The 19,822-nt window shown below is 40.3% G+C and overlaps 1 protein-coding gene and 1 pseudogene across 2 annotated transcripts; one reads left to right on the plus strand and one right to left on the minus strand.

The window, feature by feature from the left end:
* Nucleotides 1–204: 204 nt before the first annotated feature.
* Nucleotides 205–9,670, minus strand: LOC308384590 (tubulin beta chain-like; annotated as a pseudogene). Its single transcript, XR_013974714.1, has 5 exons — nucleotides 9,481–9,670; nucleotides 5,290–5,398; nucleotides 3,695–3,805; nucleotides 2,670–2,914; nucleotides 205–2,201 (listed from the first exon to the last, which is right to left on the minus strand). The product of XR_013974714.1 is annotated as a tubulin beta chain-like (transcript).
* Nucleotides 9,671–11,259: 1,589 nt separating this feature from the next.
* Nucleotides 11,260–18,752, plus strand: flot1a (flotillin 1a). Its single transcript, XM_080863125.1, has 13 exons — nucleotides 11,260–11,426; nucleotides 11,935–11,998; nucleotides 12,327–12,402; nucleotides 13,297–13,387; nucleotides 13,798–13,941; nucleotides 14,096–14,215; nucleotides 14,338–14,433; nucleotides 14,821–14,973; nucleotides 15,188–15,369; nucleotides 15,755–15,800; nucleotides 16,423–16,560; nucleotides 16,746–16,910; nucleotides 18,214–18,752. Exons 2-13 carry the CDS (start codon nucleotides 11,956–11,958, stop codon nucleotides 18,232–18,234), a joined length of 1,275 nt encoding a protein of 424 aa, XP_080719251.1. The 5' UTR covers nucleotides 11,260–11,426; nucleotides 11,935–11,955; the 3' UTR covers nucleotides 18,235–18,752.
* The last annotated feature ends 1,070 nt before the right edge of the window (nucleotides 18,753–19,822 follow it).

The raw sequence follows: 19,822 nt of genomic DNA on the forward strand, positions 1-19,822 counted from the left end.
AACGTTGGCTGGCGTCTGAGAAAAATCCTGCTGCTATGAACGCTCTGCCAATGTATATATCACAGGAAAGCAAATCATTTTCTTTGACGTTTTACTAAATGTGACTTTTGTTGTGGTTAACCACTTCCAAGAATCTGTATTTACTAGAAGATAACAGATGTTCCCGTCTTTGACATTAACTTTCAATCTTGTGCTTCCATTTAAAAAAAAAGAAAAAGAAAAGATTAATGGCCTGATTATAACTGATGGCTCCCTTCAGTCTAGTAAGACCAGAATGCCTCTTCCCCACAAAAGCTAATGACAGCACGACGCTGTAGAAAAACAACTCTCTGAGTTCACAGAGGCTGGAGAGACGTTTACACAAAGGTGCAAACCCTGATGTCCGGAAAAGAAAAAGTATATTCTGCAAGCGTAAGACTGACTCACACAGGACTCTTTATCTCATGCAGTCTTAAAAAGGTTGCGACAAAAGCGTCAAAAATGAGAGATTATCCAGCTAATTAAGCATATCTGCCTCAGAAGAAGAAATACTGATAACGTTTTCTCACCTGCTGCCCAAAATCACATTTATCACTGAGAGTTGATCTTGAAAGCTGAGACAAAACGGTAAATAACACTGATAAAAGGCATTAACACTGATAACAGAATGATTTCTTATTACTTAAACTGACTACAAGGTTACACACCTGAAACTATCTCAACACTCAATGTGATAACCTTGATTACGCCGACATGATTTTCTAATTTTGTTCAACAAACTCAATGAAAAGACCAAAACCAACAATCAGCTGATGCCAAACATGAAGAGGCCGCCCAGTGCGACTGCACAGCTCAGTTATTTGTTTTGAATCAGGCGTCACAGATACACTTTCCACCTCTTCTGCACAAAATCAGCAAAGAAGTCCGAAGATGATTTTTCCACTGAGGCTGAAAGTGTGTTTTTGATCGCAGGTCAAACACTAAGCTTGTTTGATTGAATGTAGGAGCAGGGTTTGGTTTAACCTCAGTGTAACAGCAGCTGAATCCTTCACAGTAAAGAAAATCCTTGAATGTAATGAAATAAAAAGTGTTAGAAGTGCGTCTGTTGCACTTAGAGTTAAAAACAAAGATTTTGGGAGACTAGTTTTGATCAAACCAGCTTACGTGGCGTCACGCGAAACAGTAAACCATGGCACATTAATTTGGTCATGACATCATCTTTCCTGCTGTCTACATTCTCCGCTCTTCTTCTGTCCTATTAACCGATTCAGACCTCCACCCTCCTCTGACCTTCCTCATCTGCTCTCCTACATTCCTTCATTTCACATCATTTTTTATTTTTTTCTATGTTTTTGTTTGTTTTTGATTATTAACTTTTCCCTCCTTTTATCATTTTTTCTTGCTTTCACTTAGGCATCTTCCTCCACCTCCTCCTCAAACTCCCCCTCCTCCTCGGCGGTGGCGTCCTGGTACTGCTGGTACTCTGACACCAGGTCGTTCATGTTGCTCTCTGCCTCGGTGAACTCCATCTCATCCATGCCCTCGCCGGTGTACCAGTGGAGGAAGGCCTTGCGGCGGAACATGGCCGTGAACTGCTCGGAGATGCGCTTGAACAGCTCCTGAATGGCCGTGCTGTTGCCGATGAAGGTGACGGCCATCTTGAGGCCTCGCGGCGGGATGTCGCAGACGGCCGTCTTGACGTTGTTGGGGATCCACTCCACAAAGTAGCTGCTGTTCTTGTTTTGGACGTTCAGCATCTGCTCATCCACCTCCTTCATGGACATGCGCCCACGGAACACGGCGGCCACCGTCAGGTAGCGTCCGTGGCGAGGGTCGCAAGCCGCCATCATGTTTTTGGCGTCGAACACCTGCTGGGTGAGCTCCGGCACGGTGAGGGCGCGGTACTGCTGGCTCCCCCGGCTGGTGAGAGGGGCGAAGCCGGGCATGAAGAAGTGGAGACGAGGGAAGGGCACCATGTTGACGGCCAGCTTCCTCAGATCGGCGTTCAGCTGCCCGGGGAAACGCAGACAGGTGGTCACGCCGCTCATGGTGGCCGAAACCAGGTGGTTCAGGTCGCCGTAGGTGGGCGTAGTGAGCTTGAGGGTGCGGAAGCAAATGTCATAAAGAGCTTCGTTGTCAATGCAGTAGGTCTCATCGGTGTTTTCTACCAGCTGGTGAACGGACAGCGTGGCGTTGTAGGGCTCCACCACCGTGTCTGATACCTGAAGACAGAGCGAGAGGAAACGTCGATACTCATGGCTGATGCAGAAATAGCATGAACATTTATTATAAACAAACAGGCGATTTATTGTGCAGTAGATTTATTTCCCATAGTTCAAAGTGCTGAACACAGATATATGGGCACTGAAATATGCCAACCTGTCACTCATACTCAGCTTTATCTTCATTTCTGACTGTTGTTGGGACATAATTTACAAAATGGACATTATATTATTTTCAAAATGACTTAAAACTAGCAACTGAAAACACAAAGTCATCAAGAAAGTGTTTACTGAGGTGCTGAGGTCTTACAGACTTTGCCTCGTGCTGATTATTAGAGCGAACACAGATTTACGGCTTCACTTTTCTGATCTTTTATTGTGCAGCCTTTGCTCAGACTTCTAAAACTACCATAAGTAAGCACTGAAAGGTCATTTTTAAAAAGTGCATCCTGTGGGGCAATGCTCTACCTTAGGGGAGGGCACCACACTGAAGGTGTTCATGATGCGGTCGGGGTACTCCTCTCTGATCTTGCTGATGAGCAGGGTTCCCATGCCGGAGCCGGTGCCTCCTCCCAGAGAGTGCGTGAGCTGGAAACCCTGCAGGCACTCGCAGCTCTCGGCCTCTTTCCTCACCACGTCCAGGACTGAATCCACCAGCTCGGCCCCCTCCGTGTAGTGACCTTTAGCCCAGTTGTTTCCTGCCCCACTTTGACCTGGGAAACAAAAGTGAAGCTGATTATACTGTTTCAGTTTTTAGTCAAACTGTTTAAGAAAACATTTTTCCCAGTGTTTGCGAAAGGAAAGAGCAACAAAGGAAAGTCAGCCTGGCTTTGAAGCATCGTACTGAGTCAGAATCAGTCAGCTCAGGTCCCAGAGGGTTTCATGCTGGGATTTTATGGCAGGAGTGAGCTTGTTTGTGCCATGTAGGACAGTCTGTTGAGCTAAATTTGACCGATGGACTCGATGTGACTTTAGCCACAAAATAGAGCAGCACAGATACTCATCAGGAGTCCAAACCCTGACAGCTCCAGACCATCTGATAATTTTTAACTTTATAGCTGTTTTCACACATGCACCACAGGCTTGAACTTTTCTAGAGATGACCTGAAAGAGGCGCATGTGATAATGCAAATGTCCAGTGCTGTCCGGTCAAACATGAGCTGGTTTTTAACCGCCCAGCTCCCCACTCTACATGTCCAAGTGACTGTTGATCGTGATGATGTGCCCATAGAGCAGCTACCTGCCCAGTTAGTGAGTGGGAGTCAAATGTGCTCCCTCCTGCCCACTCTATCCAGGCAGCTCCTTCACTTTAATAACACAGTCAGTGATGTGAGTGCATGTGGAGCAGACCAGTACCTGCTGCGTGCTACATGTGAGGAAAAAAACAGTGGAAAATCTGACCTGATTGTCCCGAAACTGACCAAAGTTCATGTGTAAACAGTTCATGTGTTCAGCAAGTGCAGCCCATCCTGTTCAGTAGGTGGTGTTCTTACCAAAGACAAAGTTGTCGGGTCTGAAGATTTGCCCAAAGGGTCCAGAACGGACTGAGTCCATGGTTCCTGGCTCCAGGTCAACTAGGATGGCCCTGGGCACGTACTTCCCACCTGCATATATTAAAATAGACACAAAGAGAGATGAAATAAAAGATTAACAAAAAGTATGTAAACCTGTAGGAGCTGTAAGTGTAAAAAGAAAGAAAGCTGAACGATGATTGTAGTATCTCATGTAGCCAGTAGATGGAGACATTTACTGCAAAGTTACAGGATGTCTAGACTCAACACACTGAGGCTAAACTGCATATTTAACAGACCGTTTACTCCTGTGAGCTTTCCGCTAAGCTTATCCAGCTCATTTTCATTCATTAAAATAAAATGCCCATTTTATTTAGTTTCTTAGCTCCTGAGTCAACCTGTGATTTTTCAGCTTTACTTTGGGCTGCTTTAGGCTGTCAGGTTAAATTAAGTTTATGCAACAACTGAAGGCAGAAGTGTCAAACTCGTTTTAGTTCACGGGCCGCAAACAGTCGAGTTTGATCTCAAGAGGGTGGACAAGTTAAACCTCTGCATAACAAGTTATATTTACAACAAACAGCCCTCAGAGGTTTTCGAGGTTCAAGAGATTTATTGTTGTTCAGAAAGGAGACAAGAAGCACAAGAGGGAATAAAACTATGTTATGAGGTCCTGTTGAGACAGCACTACAGCAAGCAAACAACTAACAACAATCTAAACTAGGAAAACAAAAAACAAGCAAGGATGTGAAAAACTAATTTAATTTAATTAAGGTGATGTCGGCTTGTTCGTCTCTTTTAGTTTAGTTACTAGTAGAAACATTAATAAAACCCTTTAATTTAACAGTTTTGCTTCCTTGTCTCCTTTTTCAACCTGGACCCCTGTTGTTACTTTTTAGGACCTTTTTAAGAGAGCGTAACATGTTCAATATCATTTTTAAACCAAAGTAAAAGGCAGACGTTAAGTTTTCAGAACCAAACAGAAACAGTATTTTATGTTTTTATGTTTTGAACAACTCGTCTGGTTCCAGAAATACTTTTAACTTTCTCTATTTTTTTTTTTTACTGGTAGTAGTAAGCCAATGCTGGCATCACCACGCCATGAAAATGTATGCTACTGAAACTAAATGAGTAATTACTGACTCCACTGCAATGTTTAAAGCCATCCAGAGCAGTGGGATGAAGCCTTTGGCAGGCTCCTTCTGGCTCCTGGGCTACATTTGAGGCTCTGACTGGGAATAATTAAGGCTGACATAGTCCACTATCACTGTGTCAAACAGAGTTTGGTACAAATGTTTTTCAGGATAAACTACCTTTGTTTAATGCATGCTTGTTTAGTGTTTCTGGCATTTTAAGGCAACATGCCCCCCCTAATAAATGTCATCATGAGAACAGGTGAAGATAACACATCCTCACCTGTAACAATGTGAAACCAGCGAACCAAAAATTAGTGCTTCATTGCTTTATTTTTATCTGCATCTTCTGCTTCTCTGCTGCAGTGAGCCGGTGTCTCCACAGGGAGGAGATGTCTTCTTTCATTTTATCAAACACAGACCTCGCTGTAGTCGGGATGAACTCACCTGTGGCTTCATTGTAGTACACGCTGATCCTGTCCAGCTGCAGGTCGCTGTCTCCGTGGTAGGTGCCTGTCGGGTCGATGCCGTGCTCGTCGCTGATCACCTCCCAGAACTAAATAAAGGTGGACAAGCTGTTACTGCAAGAACTAATACAGAAAGCATCCACATGTCAGTGTTTTATACACTTAATGATGTGAAGCAAGCATAATACTAAGCACTTTTTTTTAACCCCTGTACCATCCATGTGTCATCATAACTAAAGAGCTAACAGAGTGCTCAATAAGGTTTTTCAAAGTTAGGAAACATCTCACAAAGAGGTGTCTTTGTGGTGTTATTTAGGACATAACTGCAAACAAATTTAGAAGAAAAACAAGAGTCTTCTGACCTCTGTGCTTCCCAAAGACTCACTGACATATGATCACAGTTAGCACTCACAAGATCACCTAAAAACAGCGACGTGTTCTGTAAGACCGCAGGAAGGATTTCCTGCGACAAACAGTCACCTCGTGGTTCCATTCCAACCATTAAACTAATTTTGGCTGAACATGCTGTGGAGCTCTTAGATTAGACATAAATGCTTTTAATAATGTCTCAATATCAGTGGCAGTATTGATTCTCACTTATAGCTCAGATTTCTTATTGAGTCCCTCAATAAATCTCCTACACAGAAGATGTCAGGCTACAGAGTTTTTTCAGCTTAAGTCTGTGAGTGTGAACACAGTGTAGAAACAGTAAAGAAGATGCCTGCATGTGACTCAAGTTTGCAAACGTTGCAAATCACATGGAGAGGGTGGACGAGACAATCTGATAACAGTGCAAACAGCCCTCTTTTGATTTCAAGGAAACTCCCTGTAAAAACATGTTTTACAAACACTCCCAACAGTATAAGTGGTGAAGAAAATAGATGGATATGAAGACAAACTCTGGGTCTGCCACAGCTGGTCTGACTGTAACAAAATACACTCAGTCCTTTTATGTCTCATGCCAGTAAATAATCAAAGGTACGTCTTGTGGATATATTTGGTTTCTGCTCTGAGTGAAACTTCCTGGAAGAAGCACAAGCCAAAGCAGTTTCAAAGCTTTGACACCTGGACAGGAAAACAGGAGGAAGTACAGGAGGCTGATGAGAAACGAGCATAAAAGAAGCAAACAAGAGCGAGCACACCGGCAGCTCCGATTTATTTTAATCACGCAGTCACGTAATGAATACATAATCTGTCATTTAGATTAAAAATGCTGAGAAATTCACAACTTCCGATACAGTTCAGTGAGTTTAATGATAGAAAACTGTGAAAAAGGCAACAAATATTTATATCTGAAAGCTAGAGCTAACATGTTTGCTTAAAAAAAGACTTCAAAGATAAACTGATACCAGATAATGTTCTTTTTATGAGCTGTTTTTACCCTGAAGTTTAAAGTTTTGCGGCTATTTAAAAGGCTAACAGCACATTAATCTGGCTGAATGAAAATATTTTAATGTGTTTTTTAGAAAAGAAAGAAATCTGTCTTTCATTGGATGAAGCCTTCACTGGATCTGCTTGAGAGACAGAAATTTAAACGTATAAATTATAGTGTCATGTGGGAATAAATGTGTCTCTTTAAAATTGAAAACTGGACATTCTTATCTTCAGCTCTACTCTGTAGTTCAGCTATGATTTGAGTTTAGAAAGGAAAGGCAGGGAGGAAGTCATGTAATTACCCCCACCTGGATTTTTCCAGCTGGTTCAGTGAATCATACACAGACTCATAAAAAGTTGCCCACAGCTTAAAGTAGTAAAACTTTTTGTTCTATTTGCTGTCAGAGGGTCAGGACTCTCTCAGAGGATTTTGTGTTTCACGGGTTGAAACATCAACAGACTGTCACACCAGCTCAGTCAAGTGACCCTAATCTGTGAGAGTGCGTGTGTGTCTAAGGGAAAGAGATAAGCAGGGGAAAGGTTGGTTTGTCCAAGGCAAAAACATACACTTCAGGATTTCTGAAACTGCAAACCGCATGTGAGCTGGCAGGTTTGAAGTCAATATTTGAAAACCTAAGCCTCTGTTCAGTCGTATCTATGAGAAGTTATCCAGAAACGTGGGAAAGCTCAGCAGATTTGGGTCGGATTGGGTAAGCGGGTGAATTCAGGCACAGTTAATCCATTGTGAAATGACCTCAGCCTCACTAAGTCCGCTGTAAATACACTTGTCTTCACCGATCAGGACCTTTGAGTAGCAGAGACTAAGTCAGCCCATATGCTGCTGCCCCACCCGCTGTTGTGCTGAGCTGTACGAGGGCAGAACAGGCCAAATGTACGAATAAAATTCAAGTTATATATAGGATCACATTCTTAAAATCACATGACCTGGTGGCTGTTATGCTGCTACATAGCACGCAATGTTTAAGCTGTTTTATGATATCTAAAGTAGTTCTTGTATAAGTGATTCTTATTTAATTGTAGAGTTTATTGACAATCTAGTTGATAAAACTGTGACTGTATGGCTGCATGTACAATATTTTAAAGCTTTACCTTGTGTATTATCTTCTTAATTAACTAATCACTCACTAAAATCTCCAAAAAAGTAACAAAAATCCGTAATTTCTAAGGGAAGCAAGGGTTGCATGCTTGTTTTTAAAGAAAACGTCTCCTTTATATAGCTGAAACAATTCATTGCTGAATTAATTTACTGGGACACTTCCATAAAGGAGGCAGAATAACCTTACAAATTAAATGATACTGTGGTTGCAGCTTGAAATATTAATGTAGAGTTAAAGCATGCTGTTAAAAGCTGTAATGTCTGAGTGTTTTTAGTTCATGCGAAAAGGAGAATAATGGAGTTTATTCTTCTCCTTGGACCAGCATTTATAAAGGTTTTTCTGATCAAAGAGCAAAGAGCATCCAAAACAAATCTCGAAGCATTTGTCTTTTCTCTTTCTTTTAATCCATCTGAAGAAAAACTGAAATATGTTCTGAAACCGTGGCCTAAAAATCATGAACTGTGGTTTGGGGGGATTTTTACAACCGTATTTCACTGGATTCATTTTGCATCCCTTGACTGATCCACTAACTGCTGCAGCTTGAGGTAAGTAGCTGTAGATTTCCAAGAAATCCTTTAAACTGTTCCAACAAAATGCAGATAAATAGAAAACCCTTCCTATTACCGATGGGTAAACAGGGATGAGGACTGCTGGTTTGGGGGGCCTGGGGCGTGCGCATGTGTCACACTGCCTGGAAAAGGCAGCCATTTAAATGACCTCATCTGTGCATTCAGCGTAGACACTGAACCACTTGTTATCTTCCTCCCCCTTCACCCTCCTCCTGCTGCGTTCCTCTCCTCTGCCTCAGCAAATTTCTCCTTTCTTTTCACCCTTTTCTCTTGTTTTTTTCTTTCTCCTCGATGACAAAGACTCGAGCTCAACAGGCAGCCAAGGCAGCAGCTGGCCCTGTGAGTCGGCTCCGGTCTGGCCAGCTTCATTAATCACAGCTCAGTGACTGGAGTCACTGTTTTGCCTGCAGTTACAAATCTGCAAATGTTACTGTATTCATGTGCAGAGAAAGCATGAAAGACTACTGCTAGACAGAAGTCTTATTATATTGCTGTAATTAATATGCCATGTATTACATTCTTTTGTCAGATCCTACAGCTTCATAATACTTCATTAAAAATTATCATATGTAATAGCAAAGTTATTGTTACACTGATTTATTGTTTCTGCCTAAGAGTGCTTCAATCTATTAATAAAAGGATTAGATCAGCTCTGTCAATCTTTTACCTAAAAAAATCCAAGACTCATGTAACATATGATAAAAACACAAAATATGCACATTCCCCTTTAGATGAAAGTAGGTTACAAAGAGGTTAGCTAAAGTATAAAAGAATACTGTAACTTTTAAATGGTCAGGGGGAGGGGGAGTGGGGGAAAACAATGGAACTCTCAATTGTTCTGGGTCCAGTTAAAGGTTTGTACATTTAAAAAAATAAAAAACAAAAGTCCTCTTAGTAAATTACAGGAATTAATCAGTTTATTTCTATGTAATTTCGTGATTTAATACAGAGTAAGTATGTATTGAAACTGTACAAAAAGAGCAGCAATTTAAATGATTTAAAAATGAAAAACTTTGAACAAAAACTTTATTAAACTGGTAAATAAATAAATAACGACAAAAAAGAAGAGAAAAGGTGGGGTTTTTTTTTTTCATCACTAGCTTTTCTTACCTTAGCACCAATCTGGTTCCCGCACTGGCCGGCCTGGATGTGCACGATTTCCCTCATGATGGATGGACAGTTGGTGATGGAGCAGAGAGCGCTGGAAGTAAGTGAAGGCTGCTGACCTACTGACTGTGCAGTTTGTGGCAGCGCTGAGTCCAGCTGGCTTCGGGGGGTGGGGCATAGCTTAGTCCAGGCTAATGATTGGTTATTCTGTCTGCGGCTTTGGAGCTGATTGGCTGAAGGTTGAGCTTTTTTTTCCCCAAAGGGGTTTCCTTCCCTCTGAGGCAAGGACCGGAAGAGGAGAAGGAGTGCCGGGTGTTGTCATCACTGCCTCGTTGGAACTCCAAACAAAAGCTGGAAAGTAACGAAGTAGTGGGTTTCAGATGCTTTACTCGAGTATTTCCTTTTTCTGCTCCTCTACGTTTTCAGAAGGAAATATTTCATCAGAACATTAATGTGAATTTTAAAGCCTGTATATGAAGAGTAAAAAGTTACACCTTCTACACCATAATCAGCAGCATCCATCATCCAGTTAGAATAAAGGAGATAATGGACCCAGGCGTTAGCGTCACATTAAATGTAAGGTCCTGACGTTTTTAATAGTATGAACACAAATATATACACTCACCAGCCACTTTGATAGGTACACCTGTTCAACTGAGAAATTCAAAATATCTAATTAGTCAACCACAACAGCAACTGAGTGCATTTAGGAATATAAACATGATCAAGACAATCTGCTGATGTTCCAGTGAGCAGCAGCTCTCTAGGGGAGAGTGTCTTGATTTCAAAGATCAGAGGCCAGACTGCTTCAAGCTGGGCAGGCAATGGTAGCTTAAATAATCAGGGTATGCAGAAGAGCATCTCTGAATGTAACAGCTCATCAAACTGAAGCAGAAGATCACACTGGGTGCCATCTGTCATCTAAGAACAGGAAACCGAGGATAAAATTTGCACAGGCTCACCAAATTTGGACATTAAAAGATTGGGAAACTGTTGTCTGGTCTGATGAGTGTTGATTTCTGCTGTGGCATTCAGGTGGAATTTGAGAACATGACAATGAATTCACTGTACTCAAATCTCCTCTACAGTCACTGGATCGGAATCCAATAGAGCATCACGTTTAATAATATATATTTTATTATGATATATAGATATAGTTGTTAGAATAATTCAGTAGTCTGTGTTTTGAAAGGAAGATTTAATGTTAAAGTGTTATACTTTTCCAGCAATGATTGAGGAGTCACATATATGCTGCTACTGTTAGATAATATTTTAAACTATATTTCTTTGACAGTGCAATTTTCTTAAATGTACTTTTGAATAATTTGGAGTCATATGCATAAGCGACATTATACCAAAGCTAGTTGGTGTAAAAACATTTTAGTTAACTAAAATAAAAAACAAACAAGAAAACTTAAAGAACTGCCTACAAGAAAATAAAAGCATACAAGAAAATGACTTTAGCTTTTTGTCATTTGAAGAGGCATTTTAAAATATTTTTAATTAATAATAATTTAAAAAATAATTAATAATAATAATACATTCCCATCTCGCACCTTTTAGCTAGATTGAAACAAGCAAATCCACCATGGAAATGAATTAAAATCAGAAGTGAGAGATATACAAGATAATAATAGTGTTTAATAATAAAATTCAAAGTTGTAGAAAATTGAACTATTAACTGTACTTTAATAAATGTATTTAGTTGCTTTCCACCTGAAAAATGACGTTTCCCCACCTCGCCACTAGATGGCGGAAGCACAAAGTTTGCTGAATGGGCGTGCTCTATTGGAGCCACTGAGCTGCAGCCTTATTATTCACTAACCGCATCATTTCGTATCCAACGAGAGAAAACGTCACCTGGGATGAAAACTCATTCATCTGAGTGGCCAATTATTCATCGCTTTTCACTCTACTCCACCTAAACCACGTCGTTTGTACACTAATCGGTGAGTGTGTCGTCATATTTTCTCTGTGTCCACATTCATCGAGTGTAAACACAGATGTAGCTGAAATTGTTTGAGTTAAGCTAACAGATAAACAGCCTGCACTTCATATTTGTTTTGCTGCACATATTTTAAAATCTTGATCTCTCTGTTGATCTTGTTTGTGAGCTTCGGGGTTTTGCGTTTGTTGCAGCTTTTCTTGGGCTTTTTACTGCGCAATGTTTGCGCTAATTAGATTTTTTCCGCTGGTCTGCTGCTCCTCTGTCTGGCCACCACCATCACATCCACTCCTTTTCTTCTGGGAGTGAGCTGATCATTGTGATTTCTGATGCTTGCATATTTAGCCTCTGAAAAGAAACTAATAAAATATTTAAAGTGTTTTTAAAATTATATTTCGTATAATAACTCTTCACGATTCCGGCCTTATGCGTTTGTTGATGGATTTTCTAAACAAGTCCTTTATAAAAGTGTTTTTGTTAAATAATTCTTTCATTTTTGTTGTTTTTTTTAGTCTGAAGGAGGATCAGCAAACATGTTCTACACCTGTGGTCCCAACGAGGCTATGGTGGTATCAGGTAAAATGATGCCTTGTACTGCTTTGTTGAAATCTAAACAACTTAAGAAACTATAACATCAAACTAATACATAACTGTTGCCTTTCATTAATTAACGCACATGTGATGGCTGTCACATCAAGGCAAACAAAATGTTCCAAAACCTTTAGCTGGTGCCCTAGACTTCTCCAAAGGAGAGAATTTTTTTTTAATGGGTCTGTAGTTCTGAACACAAACATAAACCAGAACTTGATTTGTGATGGAAGTTTGTTGAATTTGTTTTTATCATGAAGTAGTAAATGTTTAAACTCTCCCTGTGATGCTCAGCGCGGTCTCTGATCTCTCCCAGGTTTCTGCCGTTCTCCACCTCTCATGATAGCCGGAGGCCGAGTGTTCATCATCCCCTGCGTTCAGCAGATACAGAGGTAAACAAACCACAAAGTTTATTTATGTTCTCCTGTATCCCATTAGTTTACTTCCTGATGTTTCTGCAAACACTGTTGACATTTGGCCGATATATTTTATATTTTAAGTGACAAATTGAATAACATGATGAGAAGGCAAACAGCACTTCAGCAGCAAAAATGGATAAAAAGGGGGAAAAAAGATTAACAAATTCATTTTAAATTAATTTTATAGTAATGAAGGATTTCTTTTGGGGACACATTTAAAGCACAGGGCATATACATCTGTGTCATTAGTAATAAATGTGTGTAAAGCATCCAGCTGCTGTTCATAAACTGTTACTTTTTAAGTCCTTTCTCTCCATCTTCCTGTTGAATTTAAGACATTAGCTTCCACACAGGCCACATTTGGGTCTAGTACCAACATTAAAGAAAAAAAAATCCCTTTTACTATATATACCAGCGGTCCCCAACCCCCAGGCCTCGGACCGGTACCGGTCCGTGAGTTGTTTGGTACCGGGCCGCGAGAGTTGAGGCTCAGGTGTGAAATGTCTGGTTTTCAGGGTTTTTATCAGTTTTCAGCGTTATTTTGTTATCGTTTTGATCGTTAACTCTGTTTTCCTGGGTCTTTTTACGTGTGTTATGAATAAATCTTCTTTTTTTCGATACCGGTACTAGTTTTATTTTGTTGTATTTATCCGCAACACATTAAAGGCCAGTCCGTGAAAAATATTGTCGGGCATAAACCGATCTGTGGCGCAAAAAAGGTTGGGGACCGCTGATATACACTCTGTGTTTGCAACTCAGTGTAACAAAAGCAAGGAGGAAATTGCTACACCTAATGTACCATTAGAGTAATGAAAATGAATCAATAATCATATTTCCCATTATATCTCTCACGTGGCCTCTCTCCAGGATTTCCCTGAACACTCTGACTCTGAATGTGAAGAGCGATAAAGTCTACACACGCCACGGAGTGCCCATCTCTGTCACCGGGATCGCCCAGGTCAGTGTGCACCACTGCAGATGAATCAGGTGCTGCTGCTGGCAAAACAGGGGAGGCCTTTCTCAGAAGGACAGGTGTAAACTAGAAGATTAACATGTAGCAGATAAGATTCATTTTGTGTGGTGTATAAAGTTACTCGTAGCAACCAGAATGTTTTTTCCTACTTGTTTTTTGTTTACAGTAAACTTTGTTGCTGCTTCATTGTTTATTTATTTTTGCATGTTATTGTATCTGTTGATTAATTAAAGCAGGCCAATGTAAATATTAGGGTCAGGTACACTGACAGTGCCATGTAGTTGCACGTGAAACACAGCTCCCGATTTGCTATTTTTCACTGTGCATCGAGGAAATGAACCCAATGTTTATGTCAGTGTTTGTCTAAATAATAAACAAGCAGCTGTTTCCTACAGATGAAGATCCAGGGTCAGAATAAACAGATGTTAGCTGCAGCCTGCCAGATGTTCATGGGAAAGTCAGAGGCTGAAATTGCTCAGATCGCCTTGGAGACGCTTGAAGGTCATCAGCGAGCCATCATCGCCCATCTGACTGTTGAGGTAAGGAGTTAAAGTAAATAAATGGAGTTTACCATCCAACTGAATTATAGAACAGGTATTATTAGAATACACCTTCAGTATTCACAACCTCAGTGTGATGAGTACATTTTAAAAAGCGAACTTCTGCATCACAGTGAAGGTGTTTGTGTTACAGGAGATCTACAAGGACCGTAAGAAGTTCTCAGAGCAGGTTTTTAAGGTGGCTTCCTCTGACCTGGTCAACATGGGCATCAGCGTGGTCAGCTACACCCTCAAAGATGTCCATGATGACCAGGTATCTCTTTGCGCTATAAGAATCATATCATAGATGATCTCAGTACATTTTTGCAGATTCTCGGAATTAAAAATTGAACCAGTAAACGCACATCAGATCTTTTTTCTCCTGCTGGCACACAGGATTACCTGCATTCTCTGGGGAAAGGCCGAACAGCGCAGGTTCAGAAAGATGCTCGCATTGGAGAGGCCGAAAACAAGAGAGATGCTGTGATTAGGGTGAGATCTGTCACTTTGTCGCTGTTTTTATTTTTTTTAATACTGTATTACTATAAAGCTATTTTTTTTACACAGATCTCTCTTTGCAACAGGTGTCAATGGGGCTTGCTGATGTAGTTTGAAGATCTTTCTTTATTTTTAGAAACACTTGGATAAATACTTATCTTGCTAATAATAGAAGCTGCATTTAAATCATCTAGAAGGTTGTTTACAGAGCACTTCACTGTGTGTCTTCACCTTAGTCTTATTGGCCTCGTCACTGGTGCCATTTGTCTAAACTCTGTCTGTATTTTTAGCATCTTCATCCTGTTTATTTTAGACATCTGTTCCCATTGATCCTGATCACCTCCATCCTTTCTCCATCCCTCTTTGACTCTCTCTCTGCAGGAAGCTCATGCCATGCAGGAGAAAATATCGGCTCAGTACAAGAATGAGATTGACATGGCGAAGGCTCAAAGGGACTATGAGCTGAAGAAGGCAGCCTATGACATTGAAGTCAACACTAAGAGGGCTGAATCAGAGATGGCCTACCAGCTGCAGGTACACAGGCGTGCACAGGAAGCAGCTCATTTTGCTATTTGATCTCTAAGCTGAATATATATTTTAAATACAGTGCACAGCATTTCTTTAATTATAATTGCAGGCCAAACGTTTTAAACTTATTACAAATCAACAACATTTTTACAATTCATGATATTAAATGAAGAATATTATGTGTACAGACATACATGTATGATCTGTTTTCCTCTGGCAGGTAGCGAAGACGAAGCAGTGTATTGAGAGTGAGAAGATGCAGGTGCAGGTGGTTGAGCGGGCGCAGCAGATCATGCTGCAGGAGCAGGAGATCACCCGCAAGGAGAAAGAGCTGGAGGCCAAGGTGAAGAAACCTGCAGAGGCTGAGCGATACCGGCTGGAGAAGCTGGCTGAGGCTGAGCGGTGAGTTGTGGGTTCATTTTCACCTCCTGAACTGCAGGAACGACAGTAAGCAGATAGTCTGTTAGGTTTTTCTGGTATGTTTTCTCTGTTTATATGTCTGAAGAAGAAACATGGAAAATCCCTCGTGTGTGTGTGTGTGTGTGTGTGTGTGTGTGTGTGTGTGTGTGTGTGTGTGTGTGTGTGTGTGTGTGTGTGTGTGTGTGTGTGTTTTTGTTTTGTTTGTAATTTGGCAAGTTTTCATCCGTCCACTTAAATCCTCCTTTTTATGTTAGAATAACAATTGAGCTATCATTTTATATTTTAAGAGCATGGCTGACATGTTTGTACTGGTCAAATCATTTATCTCTCTGCTAACCAGCTGACTATGTTTCTTTTGTCTGTCCAGTCTTAAGTTGATCATGGAGGCAGAGGCTGAAGCTGAGTCCATAAGAGTGAGTCAAAGCTGTTTCTGGGGAAAAAACAAAAGCATTTTCCACAAATGTCATCTTGAATTATCTGAGCAGCCTTTCCTATCCCTCTCCAAACCGATTAATTATCTAGCTCAGTATGGCTCTTTATCTGACTACCAACTTAATGTATCAAGGATACAATTCCTTGCTTTTAAATACAAGATATTATCTAAAAATCTAATCTTCAGAGTATTCAGTAAATTATTTGGGTGTACATATACAAAAAAATCTGTCACACTCGTGCAGTATTAATTTGGGGTCTCTGAACTCCAAATTAGAAGAGGATATAAGGAGATAGAAGGCAAAGAGCTAAATCAGTCATGATGATTTATGTTAATAAGAGTATTAATATGCAGCCCAGGTGAGACCTCTTATATGATGCCTATAATTCTGAATCTAGCAATAAAAAAACGGAAATGAATGGAATATGGATGAGGGAAAAATCCATAAGATATTACAGGAGGCATTTCAAACTACCATCGCTTTGTATGAGGTAACATTTGTAAATGTCTTTTGTAATTCACTTTAATTTATGTACCATTAAGGTACAAGGTGAGATTCAGTGTTTTCTGGTACAGTAAGTCCGTCCTCATTTCTCCTTCAGGTTAAAGGTGAGGCTGAAGCATTTGCAGTGGAGGCCAAGGGGCGTGCTGAGGCTGAGCAGATGGTGAAGAAGGCCGAGGCCTTCAAGGAGTACAAGGAGGGCGCCATGGTGGACATGCTGCTGGAGAAACTGCCTTTGGTGAGCGATAACATCATCATAACAAGCATTTCTAGCTCCTGCTCTTATTTTTAGAATTGTGCTGATAAAAAAAACAGAATTTGAAGCCTGTTAGTCATGAGTGTTGTGTGTGCATTTACTTCTGGATTACATTATTACATTCACCGGTTACAATTTTAACAGCTGTAATGTCATTTGTCCACCAGATGGCAGAAGAGATCAGCAGGCCTCTGTGTGAAGCCAAAAAAGTTACCATGGTATCCAGCGGAGGTGGAGATGTGGGCGTGGCCAAACTCTCAGGAGAGGTGCTGGACATCATGACCCAGCTGCCTGAGGCGCTGGAGAAAATGACTGGCGTGAACATCTCCCAGGTAACTCGGTTTATGTTACACTTACCTGCACTCATGCATCTATAGCTTATAGCTGCTACCAATCAAATTTAATTATTAATAATTAAATTCAGCATTAAATATAACAAAACTTTAAAACATCCACCTTTCTCTAAGTAAGTAAAGTTTATTTATATAGCACCTTTCACAGACATATGTCACAAAGTGCTTTACAAGGTAAAAGCATAATACAGTCATAAAATACATCATAAAAACCCTGGTCTAATTAAAAGCTTTTTGAAATAAAAATGTCTTTAGCTGCTTTTTGAAGGTCTCCACTGAGTCCAAACCCCGTAGAAATAGGGGATGAGTGGTGGTATGTGTATGAATCAATCAGCAATGTAGGGGGGAGGGGGGTGTCTCTGTAATGCTCTAAAAGTTAAAACTAGAATTTTAAAATGGAACCTGAATGTGATTGTTGGCCAGTGCAGCGACTTTAAAACAGGGGTCATATGAGAACCCTTGTTCGAGCAGGTCAGTAGCCTCGCTGCAGAGTTTTGAACAACCTGTAGGCGGGCTAGCCCTTTCATGTTTAGACAAGTGAACAGGCTGTTACAGTAGTCAAGTCTTGTAGAGATAAAAGCATGCATTATCATCTCGAGTTCACTTGTTGACACGATGGATCTAAGTTTAGAAATGTTCCTCAAGTGAAAAAAGCAGCTTCTTATGATCTGATATAAATGTCCCTCCAAAGAAAAAGCTTCATCAAAAATAACACCCAGGTTTCTAAGGTTATGTTTCTGTGAGGAACCTAAGTCACCCATTCGCCGTTTAATATCGGGTATTGCACTGCCTGGTGCAATAATGAAAGTTTCTGTTTTGGCCAGGTTTAGCTGTAAGCAATTATTGTTCAACTGTTGTTTAATGTTGGTTAAACAGTCAATCAGATTGGAGAGCTTATGAGCTTCAGCAGGCTTAAAAGAATAATATAGTTGAATATCATCAGCAAAACGATGATAAGATACTTCAGGAAACTGCTGTATTGTCTGGCTTAAAGGAAGAATGTATATTAAAAACAGAATAGGTCCCAGCACAGAGCCCTGAGGAACTCCACACAACAACTCTGTAGATTCTGGTTTGCAGACACACTAAAGTTTCTTTCAGATATATAAGATAAAAAAAATAGTCTAGAACAGAGCCAGACATCCCAACCAGGTCTCTCAGTCTGTTTATCAGGATGGTATGGTTGACTGTATCGAAGGCTGAGGTAAGGTCTAACAAGACTAGGACTGTGTATTCTCTGGAGTCTGCTGACATCATAATATCATATCTCTCCTTTCTGTAGATGGCCTCTCATACAGGCTGAAGAGACTCAGCCATGTGATGACCAGGCAGTCCTTCCTCCCAGTGTCCAATCAGCTGTCTGGATTCCCTGCATGATTCTCTCATCACGGCGTCATTCTGCTGTGTGGCTGGTTCAGCTGGTTTGTGATGTTTCTCTGTTGTGAAAATAGTCTGATTACAGTTACGAATGTTATTTCATGTTATGACTTTGTGCTTAGCGGTACTGCGTTCGTTTAGCCTCCATCCATCCTTGTATTACCTTCTGCTTATGCAGTTCAGGGTCACAGGTAACAAGAAGCAGAGGATAATATAATCATATTTCATGTATTCTATGATGGTTTGATGAGCTTTCTTACTTTTTGAGTTTTACATGACTGATCTTTGTCTTTGTCCCTTTCTGTGTTTATATGTCACACTTTTGTCTGTGTTCCTGTTTACCATTAATAATTCCTTCACAACTGTGTGTGTGTGTGTGTGTGTGTGTGTGTGTGTGTGTGTGTGTGTGTGTGTGTGTGTGTGTGTGTGTGTGTGTCCGCACTGCCTTGCTGCCAAACCTTAAGTGCTTCTTAGCATGTGCTAAAACATGCAACCAAAACCTTCATTTACTAATCCTACTAATATTGCATATTATCATATATTCACTGACATGCATTTTAACCCATCAGTCTTTTCTCTACATGTATTTCTGAAATAAATTTGGTGTATAAAGGTTCAGGGTGAATATTTCTGATATTATCTGTAAACTTCAGCGTTAATATGTATAGGGTTTTTAAAAGGTGTTGTCTTTCTTTTTCTTTTTGTTTTATATTTTATGATCCTTGGTACTTAATAAGTTAATTAAGTTAATTATTCTTTATTTCTTTATTTGTAAACTGATGCGCCGGTGAATCTTCTTTTTTTCCTGTTGAGCCTCGGCTTGGAGATATTAGCTTTAGATCAGCTACAGGAAACAAAATGGGATTCTGTTTTTCCCAACCAGGAGCTTCAACTGCCTTAAGTCTGTACCACCCTGCAGTCCACTAATACATGATGTGTATTACAAATCTTAAGTAAAGTGGTTCCTAGTGATAGCAGTTATGTAGCAGCTCTCATAAAGGTGTAGCCAGTCAGACTAAATTTAAATGTGTGAAATACAGCTTTGCTTTTCATAGTAGCAATGAGAATATCCCTGTGTATTCATAACATTAAGTATTTGTTAGTATATAACGCTTTGGCGTAATGTGAAGCTAAATATTTCAATTGTTAAGTGAGGGCAGGGGTGTTTGCTGTTCTGTTCTTTATTTTTTCTTTACGTTTGCTTGCTGTAGTTTGTGCTTTATATTCCACTGAAGGTGTAATACTAGCTCTAAAGTATTACGGTAGTAACTGTAAAGTATCCTGATTTGCCTTTTGTCACCACCCAATCAAACTGTATCCCTCTACCTCACCATTACCCTCTGGGGCTAGTTAGGAAAATATCTTTATGGACATGTTTTAATACATCAGAAGGGATTTAAACACTGAAGATGGATATATGGTTTTGTTTTAACTGAGCAGTTTTGTCTTCAACTCTAAACACTGTTTGTGACTTCTCTGCACTCCTGATTACAGCACAACCATACGTGCTGTAA

This window comes from Rhamphochromis sp. 'chilingali', assembly GCF_963969265.1.
Source record: "Rhamphochromis sp. 'chilingali' genome assembly, chromosome: 17".
Taxonomy (NCBI): Eukaryota; Metazoa; Chordata; class Actinopteri; order Cichliformes; family Cichlidae; genus Rhamphochromis; species Rhamphochromis sp. 'chilingali'.